The sequence below is a fragment of the Nothoprocta perdicaria genome, unplaced genomic scaffold (genome assembly GCF_003342845.1).
Source record: "Nothoprocta perdicaria isolate Ctin4 unplaced genomic scaffold, notPer1 scaffold_10, whole genome shotgun sequence".
Taxonomy (NCBI): Eukaryota; Metazoa; Chordata; class Aves; order Tinamiformes; family Tinamidae; genus Nothoprocta; species Nothoprocta perdicaria.
In genome coordinates this window covers 8244990-8254130 of record NW_020454094.1, presented here as the reverse complement: position 1 = coordinate 8254130, position 9141 = coordinate 8244990, and the positions used below count along the sequence as shown (strand labels likewise).

Sequence of the window (9141 nt, the reverse complement as noted above, 5' to 3'; positions counted from 1 at the left end):
AGCTGCTGCGGAGGATGCGCGGTGAGCGGCGGCCCCGGGGTCCGCCCGCCCTCCGCCGCCTTGGGGGCCCGGCCTCGGGCCTCTGCCGCGGCTCGTGCCTGAGCTCGGGGTGTCTGGAAGGAAGGAGGCTGCTTCCCCCCCAAGCAGCCCCCTGAGCCCCCCCTCAGGGGGCTGCTTGCCACCTTGTTGCACTGAGAAAAAGGCCGGGAAGGGGCTTCCCCCCTGCAAAAGTAACAGGGGAAGTGGACTGGAGAAAGAGGCTTTATGGAGCCATCAAATAGTAGGGCAGAGCTGCTCAGTACCGGGGTTGTGCTACGGCTGTGCTCGGGCAGGCAAAGCGTGGGAAATGTCTGGAGAAGGATAGACCTGTAGTGGGGAGAGCACAGACTGCTGGCGCCCTGTCGGAAAAGAGCTCTGGCGCCTGGAGAACTGCAGGATGTAGAGAGCAGGGCAGGTGGGAGGACACAAAGGATACTCGGGATAGGATCAATAGCATCAGCCTCTGGAGAAGTGATGTCTGTGCCCACTCTGTAGTGCAGCCCCTGAGCTAAACCCTCACCACCACCTCAACAAAAACCTTGATATTCTGTTGTCACAGAACACAGCGATGGAGCCTTAGCCTGGTGGTTTTGTGGGGTGTTCTCTAGCCGTGCCCCTAGCTCAGTCCATTCCCGTGTTGGTGTCGCTTACAGGACTGCCAGCTGCCCTCGCCACCTTGCCCCTGGAGCTCACCGTCCTCTATAACTCCCTGGTTTTTGCTATGGGAGCATCTGACTGTGCCATCAATGGAGAAGCAGAAGAAATACGACAGGGGCTGCTCAGAGGTGAGGAGGACGTTCTCCCTGCTTTGAATATGTCAAGTGACCGGCCAGGGGAGACTGTGAAAAACAAGGGCTGGCTCTGTAGGGAATTTAGACTCTGTAGGGAATGGCAGGAGCATGGAGTAGCCTGAGGACATGGATGACACGTGCATGCTGCAGCCCATGGGGGTGAGCGAAAGTTTTAAATGACAGAAATTAGTTATCAAGGCATAAAACACCAAACTTCCAACAAAGTTTTGTTAATTACGGTGTGCTGTGTTCAAAGGAAACTCACTGAACGTGGCTGTGAGTCAGCCCTGCAGTGTTCGTGCTTGCTTGCCCGCCCTTGGGCTGGTGGCCTTAGGAGGGTGCCAGTGACAGGAGGGCTGTCGGTGATGGCTGTGAGCGGTGTTGTCTGCAACGCCACTGCAACAACACTGTCTGGTGTTGTTCATGTGGGCTGATGTACTAACTGTAGCAGCTCCCATAGGCAGCTGAGACTGGGTAAGCCCTGAAACCCTCTCCCATCCCTCACTAGGAAGAACCTCTGTTTGCTTGAGGCTTCCTCCTGCTCTTAGGAAGATGTCTGTTCCCGGGCAGAGTCCTGCTGCCTCATCATTGTTTCTTTTCCAGTCCTGGAGGCCTGCGGGGCCGCTGGGCAGGATCTCAGCACTGAGAAGCTGTGGCAGAAGGTGCTGCAGGAAGTGACTGTTGAAGAGCTGCAGGCGCCTTTGCACCGCCTGGCTGCCCTGCAAGCAGCCTGGTGGCTGGCGACCAACCGCCTGGGAAGCGTCACCGGCCTCTTCCGACTCCTGAGCAGTGCTGAGGTGAGCAGGCAGCTGCGGGATGTGACTTTCCTTCGCCTTAGGGGGAGCCTGAAGTCAGCTCTTCCTCCCCTCCTGCTGGTTTTGCACCTTGATCTGCTCCATAGCTGGTGCTTGGTGCTTTTCTGGGTGGCTTGACGTTTAGCACCGAGCCAAATTGGGTGTCTTGTGCCCTCTGCCTTGAAGGGACAGTGTCTGAATTGCTTGTTAATGTCAGGAGACTCATCTGGCCTGTGACTGAGGGGCCATTATTTTAGCTGTCCTCTTGTCACTGAGGGGTTCCAAGCAGTCTCAATGTGCACCCCAGCAATACCTGTGCAGACCAAAATAACCACCTGCAGGCTTGGTAAAGGACACAGAGCTCGCCGAAATACCACATTTGTCATCAAATGCCACAGCAGCATTTTGGAGGAGGTTTTGAGACTTGGACCCCTTGGTGCTTCCCATCCAGCGTGAGTGATCCCGCCCTGGCAGCCCCACTCAGCCTGGCAGGTCCCAGAATAGCTCCTGCTGCCAGGGCCATTGGCCGCTAGGCACCAGTGAGGAAGCGGGGCTGGAAGGGCCACAGCCTCTGCAGGGAGCTAGTTGTGGACGGCAGGACTTAGAGCAACCTTTGCTGCCCGTCAGCAGGACCAGCTTCCCTGGGGACAGCTCTGCTAGGGGTCCCAAGGTGCCCCTCGCTGTCAGGTGGGAGCTGCTGCCCGCTAAGAGGAAGGAATTATTGCCCCAAGCAGGTTGTAGTTAGGGTGAGGGGGGGCAGTAGGATATAGCTCCCCAGCATGTGTGCAGAGACCTTCCCTGCCCCTCTGCTTCCTCCTGGCCCGGCACTGATGTTCCCTCTCTCTCTCTCTCTCTCTGTGTTTGCAGCACCCAGGGAGGGCTCCCTGCAGCGAAGGGAAGACCCAGCTCCTCTCCCTGCTCAGGGCATGGAAAGTACCTGCCGAGGAGGCCTCTCTGTCCCTGGTACAGAGCGCCCAAGACTTGAAGGAGGTTCTGTGCACTGCGGCTGCCTTCCTGCAGGGTTTGTGTGGAGGGGACCCATCCTTCCTCCCGCCCCTGGGCTCCCTCTCACTGCCACTATCCCGGTTGTTCTTCCCAAGCTCGGGATTTCCTTGCAAAATCAGCCAGGCTGAGCCTTTGGGTGTGTGTGGGCCTCAGCCTTGCATCTCCAAAGAGCTTCTCTGCTTTTTGCCTCGCTGAGCCTCTGCTTTGCCACAGGGCTTATTCCACCTCTCTGAATCCTGCTAGAACTGGAAGGCTGATGGGGGGGTTCTGAGGATTTTTCTTTCTTCTGTCTGTCTTCTGGTGCCTGCCTCGTTGCAGATGTGCAGCTCCTGCTGGGTGACAGTGCTGTGGGAGCCAAGCAGAGCTGCTGTGCAGCCTCGCAGCCCTGTGGGGCAGCAGTGGTTGTCTCATCTCCAGTTGTTGCATTCTCTCTGTCACCTGTACTTTTCTTGCTTGCTGTCTTGCTGTACCTGCAGCTCCTGGGGCAGCCATTGCTGCCTCGTTCTGCTCACACTGGTCATGGGGCTTCCTTTGGGGAGGGAAAGTTGGAGTTTCTCGTGCACAGACCTCTCAAAACCTTCTAGGGTGGCAATAACACTTTCACGAGCAGGCAGCATGTGTGAATGTAGACAGGACTTAGGCATGTGAGAGTGTTTTCAAATAGAAGCTTAAAATACAGATTGAAAGAGAAGCAAATAGTGTTTACAATAAATATTCATGAATTAATATCCCACAGCATCCTGCTGAGTAATGGCCTGGATGTGGTGGAGTCTTTTTTCCATGTTTCTGTCTGTGCTTTCTCACTTGTGCTCCTGCTGCTGAGCATGTAGGTGTGCTGGGACCTGCTTAGCACCTTCCTGAGCTCTCCGCCAGGGCAGAGGTTGGCATTTGGGATCCAGGCCTCGGAGGTCGCCCTTCTTCCTGTTAGACACTTACAGATCCTCCTCATCTTGCTGGATGTGGAGGGGCTCCTAGAAAAGTGGGAAGAAAAGGGTGGATTGGGCACTGTGTGGGCTGAGCTCAGGGCCCGCTCCCTTTGTGGGGTTTGCAGCGGGGCTGGGGTCTGCCTAGACTGGTTTGTAGGCCAGGCTGTGTGTTGGGTCTCTCGTAGGGCTCCAAGAGCTGGAGGCTGGGAACCTTCCTGCTGCCCTCTCCCTCCTCCAAGAGGCTGCAGGTGGATTCTGCTCCAAGAGGCTCCTGGCTCAGATCTACACCTGCCTCAGCTGCTGCACTCAGCGAATGGTAACGGCCAGGCCTCTCCGCTGCCGCCAAGGAGAGGAGAAACAGCCTGAGCAATTGGCCAGCAAACAGCCAAGATGTCAGCAAGACGTCTCTGCGACATGCAACTCTTGCCGTTTCCCTAGGGCAAGCCGCAGACAGCCCTTCAGCACCTCAAGCGGGCCCTCCAGGTGGACTTCCAGTGCCTTCCCGCCCTGTCCCGCGCCGCAGCGCTGTACCGCGAGCTGGGGGAGGTGGATGCGGAGCTGCAGGCCCTGGCTCTGCTCTGTGAGGTTTGTCTGCTGCCTCCACTTTTGCAGAGGGGCGGCTTCGGGGTCGTTTGAACTTGGTCAGGACGCCCTGCGTAGCACCTGGCTGTTTGCTGAGGCAACACTGCTGGGTTGCAGCTCATGTTCTTGATGGCTTGCGAGCAGCGCGTGCGCTTTGGTGGTGGAGAACATCAGCCTCTTGAAGCGTTTAGTAAAGGGGCCTTTAAAGGACACAAGGTGTCTGTGAGAGGGTGTGTGTTTGCTGCTGCAGCCCTGCTGCACCTGGCAGGAGCAGTAAACACCACGTTGAATCATCTGCCTTTCGAAACTCCCTAACGCCAGCACGGCCAGGAGGGATCTCTGTCGGTGCTAACAGCACAAGTGCTGGTCTAAGCAGGTTTGTGGCTGTGATGAGAGATGCTGTTCCAGGCAGCACAGAGCACCTTGGACTGAAAGCCTGAGGTTCTGTGTGCTCTGGATGGCATCAGAGATTTCCTGTTCCCGTGTGGAGAGCAGAGCTCTGTCTGTCTCTGCTCTTGGTTGCTCTTCCTGGAGGTGGCTGTGCCCTAGTAAGCGAGATCTGCATCTATTCCCTGTTTCTGTTCCTGTTTTTCAGGCTCTGGAAAGAAACCCTCCAGCAGCTGCTTCCCCTCCTCCCTGTTGTCTAATCCAGACAGAGCAGCTTGTCCACACGCCTGCTCTGTCTGCTCTCCTCCGCCACCGACACTTGTCCGAAGTGAAGTACCTGCTGGCACAGAGGTGTCTCGAGGATGGGAGGTAACAGAGCTGCCTCTTGTCTTCTCACAACAAGCTGCTCCTTTGTGATCTGCACTTTTCTTTGTGCCCCACTTCAGTATTGCTGTTACAGGGCTGTTAGTCACAGGGAGCACAGACAGAGCAAGTGCAGGGTGGGGAGGGCCTGCAGGCTGGTGATTCGGGTTCCAGTTGGCTGCTGGCGCTTCGTGGGGTCCCCTGCTCCTTCCACGTGTCCTGTCCCTGTTGCAGGATGGCTGATGCTGTGGAACATTACCTGGATTTTCTGTCGCTGCTTCAGGATGGGCTGCAGCAGCAGGTGGGTGTCTTGAAGAGCTCACTTGGTGCCTTGGAAGATAAGGTTTGGATCCCTACTTAAAGGACTGGTACCAGACTTCATACCTGCACTCCCAGTTTTGCTGTGTAGCTTGGGACATGAAGGAAATGGATTGGGAGCTCCACGGAGGCAGAGAGAGCTGTGAGCTGGCACCTCTGGCTTGTGGCACATCTGCCTTGGGGTGGGCACTGCCAGAGGAACAGTTTCCCCTTATCTTCTGAAGTAGCTGTTGGCCTGATTTGGCTTGTCCTTCACTTCAGGACTAGGCTTTTGCTCCCTGGCCCTGCTGAGTCTTTGCTGCTGCACGGCTTCTGCCTCCAGCAGACTCCAGTTTACAGCAGGGTGGGTCTGAGCTTTGCTGAGTGCCAACCATGCGTGCCCAGCAAGCGTGGGGCTGCCCTGCTGCACTGGGAGCTGTGCAGCTCTGTGCCCGAGCACTTTTCCACACCAGGTCCCCCTGGATGCAGGATCAGCTCTGCCCAGGCTACCCGAGGTGCTCCTGGAGGCCGCGTCCGCCCTGCAGCAGGCGGGGAGGCCTCAGGACGCCATAACCGTGTGTGAGGAGGTCGTGGGCCGGACAGCCAGCCTCATCCCACAGACACTGCGAGTGGAGGAGAGGCTGGAGCAGCCGGAGTGCCCGTCGCCAGAGCCACAGCTAGCTGCTGGTCCCCTCTCCCAGAAGAGGGAGAGTCTGCGTTGCCTCGTGTGGAGAACAGCTGCCTATCTGCACCAGGGCTGGGCCTGGGCCCAGCTGGACGAGACCAAGGAGGCCGTGACGCAGTTCAGCAGGTCGTGAAGATCTGGGTGCCAGCTTGGTGTGGCCGCTGGTGTGACTGCTCGCAGCAGACAGCAATGAAGTTCCTCTGTGCTCCCTCCCTCAGGTGCCTTAGTGACCTCTTACGAGTCCAGCTTTACCAGCCTGGTGTTGAAACAGCAGGTATGCCAGGGCCTGGCTCTGCCTGGATCCGGGGATTTGGGCATTGGTGGGAACAGGAGCAAGGCTCCAGGCCCAGCATCACCTCTGGCAGGGGGTGCCTGTCACAGTGTGCTGAGCTCCAGGACCCACTGGAGTCTCTGAAGGGACTCGCTGGTTTAGTAAGAGCAAGATTGACCTTAGCCCTGCCTTGTTCCCATGTACTGCATGGCAGCTAAGTGGGCTGTGAACTGGGAAGCTTCTTGAATCCAGGATCCAGAGAATAGATTTAAGCCAATCCTGGTGTTTTAGGGATTTCTCGTCTTGGTCTTTCTTGGCAAATTTATTTCTTGCTTTAGTGGTGCTGTGGACACCATGAGCACCGGTGCCTTAGGGCGGGCACAGCTTGGCCTTTCCCTCCCTGCTGCAGATGGGCAGCCAAGCAAGGCCAGCCTGACACTGCTCTTTGTTCTCACCCTCTGCCACCTCCTGGCCTGCCCTCTCCTAGAAGGTCCCTTGTTCCTGGACAGTCTCTCACAGAGTTGTTTCCATCATTTTGGGATGTGCCTGGCAACCAGCAAAGAGGCTGAGTTCGGGCACTGGTGGGTCATGGAGGAGCAGGGTGCTTGGAAGATGAACCAGGCCAGGCAACTGTTTGGCTCATCCTGACTGCTAAGCTGCCTTCGCCTTGCTGGGGTGGGTCAGGGACCGTCAGAGGATGCCACCTCCAGGCGTGTCTTTGCCTTTCTGTGCTAGGGAGTCTCCTACCAGAAGTGAAGCTGCTCCAGAAGATCCGGTTGCTGTCCCTCATTGGGCGAGGTGCCCAGTTCCTGGAGCTGGGGAAGCTCAAGGAAGCCCTGCTGGATTTCCAGTACGGCCTGCAGATCTCACCAGGTAAGACACTTCCTTTTAGGAGGATCAGAGAGGACAGCCACAAGTTGTGTTTTGTTTGTTGTTTCTTTTTCCCTTCCCCCCCGCCCAGGGCTGCTTTGCTATTTTCAGTAGAAAGGTCTCAAGTTTTAGACCTTACACTCAAATGACAAAGACTCCTGCAGGAGCTGGATAGCTGGAATCTCGCTTCGTCCTAGGAAGCTGCGCATCCTTGCCTGGCAGCCTGGCGGCTGAGGCGTGTGGGGAGGGAGGGGAGCGGAACACAGAGCTGCACTTGAGGATGGATAAGAAATGGCTGGAGCTGCCACTTCTTTCCGGAATGAAGCCCTGGTGCCTGAGCCAGTGTTACCTGTTGGATGCTGCAGTAGCACCAACAGTCTGTATCTGGGCTGCTAGGCCGGGTTAATTGGAGCCTGTGACGTAGCCAGGAAGGTTTCCTCCCCAGGACCTGGTCGTCATGCTCGGCTCCCTCACCTGGCTTCTGTGCTTCCCTTACGACAGCCTGCAATGCCCAGCAGCACTGTGAGACTGCTGCTGCCCTGCTCAGGGCTGAACTTGCCCCTCGTGTCTTGCAGGTGACCCTGCTGCTGCCTCCTACCTGGTGCAGGCCCTGTGGAAGCTGGACCGAAAGCAGGAGGCTGCTGCACGCTGGCAGAAGCTCTCGGAGAGCCCGGCTGAGGAAGCTGGGCAGCAGGAAGGGCTGGGAAGGTGAGTGGCGAGGCGGGTGGAATCGCTGCTGGCCCCATGGCCCTTGGCTTGTGTTTTAAAGTGTTTGGATGGTTTATCTAGCGCAGCCCCCGCAGCCTGGACACAGCTGTGTCGGAGGAGCTTCCCCTCCCGCTGTTTCTGCTCCCATATTTGGGGCTTAGCCAGGCTGTGGCTGTAGCCCTGCAGGCTGTGGCTCTGCAGGGCTCACTGGGGCACACGGGAACTGCCCGAGGGCCAAAGTCAGCCTGACTCTGCAATAGCAAACGGGAGAGCAAAGGCTGGGGGCAGAGCTGAGGACCGTGCAATGAAAAAGGAATGAACTGTGGGACAGGCGAAGGGACGGTCCTTCCTGCTGCAATGCCCTTCTTCTTTCAGGCCCTGCCCTTTGTACTTGGTGTCGTGTCTGAAGCAGGCCACCTTCCCACAGAACGAATCTCTTGCAAGAGACCTACAGGATTATCTCCAGTCCACCAACAGCTAACCCAAGCACCACATACATGCTGAAGCCTTAAAGGCTTCTCCAAGACTCCGAATTCCTCTTGGATCAAGTTCAGTTCCCAAAGGACTGAAACAGAAGAAAGTTGCTTTAAAAGTTGCTAATAAAAGCCTCAGATCTAATTTATGAGTTTTTCTATGACCTTTTTCCTGGAGTGATTCACAACAAAGCACTGCAGCGGAGACAGTGGCCTTGACTCTGCCTGGAGCTGCTGTGAGCCTGTGGGGTGAGCAGGGAGCCCGCGGTCCCAGGGCCTCTGCACGAAACATTCCCTGCCCTTCTGAAGTCACCACAGGCTCCGCAGCTCTGGCGATGGAGGCCAGCCCTGCGTTCCCTGCTCCAGGGAGCTGCAGCAGAGAAATGCATGGATGAAGCGGAGAGGTGTCCAAGCATCGCTCCTGCCTGTGTTTCTACCTTGGCGTTCCACGTCGTTGCTGTCTGCTGGAGCCTGGGAATGGTTCGGATGAAGCTCAGAGCACTGAGGTCCTGCGCTGCCAACCGTAAGCGATGGGAGGCAGTGGGCTCGGGATCTGTTCTGGAGCAGCCGTGTCCACTGCACAGACCTCCCTGAGCCCTCCACTGGCAGCAGGCTGTGGTGAAGAGGCTCCTGCTCCCGGCCAGCGGCTGCTGCAGCCCCTCTGGAGACAGGAGCGTCCCTCACCTCCCGTCACCCAAGGCTTTGGCAGGCTGCGCCTCCCGCAAGAAGGAAGGAGTGACTGAGAACTGCGCCGTAGGAACAGCGGCGGGAGAAGAGTGAACTAGGAACAACTTGGAAAAAGAGTGGGAGAGGTCCTGGAGCGTGGCGTGGCCTGGGCGCCGCGCGCGTCACCCGCATGCGTGGCACAAGTTGGACTGCGCTGGGTTCGTGGCGGGGCCCCTCTCATAGTTGTTCTTCTTTGGTCCTGCTCTACGTCCTTCCTGGAGTTT

At 57.3% G+C, this 9141-nt stretch overlaps 1 protein-coding gene across 2 annotated transcripts; it reads left to right on the top strand.

Annotated features, from left to right (window-relative positions):
• The first annotated feature begins 6 nt into the window (after positions 1-6).
• Positions 7-9134, top strand: FANCG (FA complementation group G). 2 transcript variants are annotated; one of them, XM_026040278.1, is made up of 13 exons: positions 7-21; positions 693-824; positions 1434-1627; positions 2492-2645; positions 3741-3871; positions 3994-4140; positions 4733-4893; positions 5122-5188; positions 5658-5995; positions 6088-6143; positions 6876-7013; positions 7586-7718; positions 8146-9134. In XM_026040278.1, exons 1-13 carry the CDS (start codon positions 15-17, stop codon positions 8228-8230), a joined length of 1743 nt encoding a protein of 580 aa, XP_025896063.1. In that variant the 5' UTR covers positions 7-14; the 3' UTR covers positions 8231-9134. The 2 variants fall into 2 exon arrangements, with proteins under 2 accessions (XP_025896063.1, XP_025896056.1); XM_026040271.1 differs by having other exon boundaries at positions 8094-9134.
• The last annotated feature ends 7 nt before the right edge of the window (positions 9135-9141 follow it).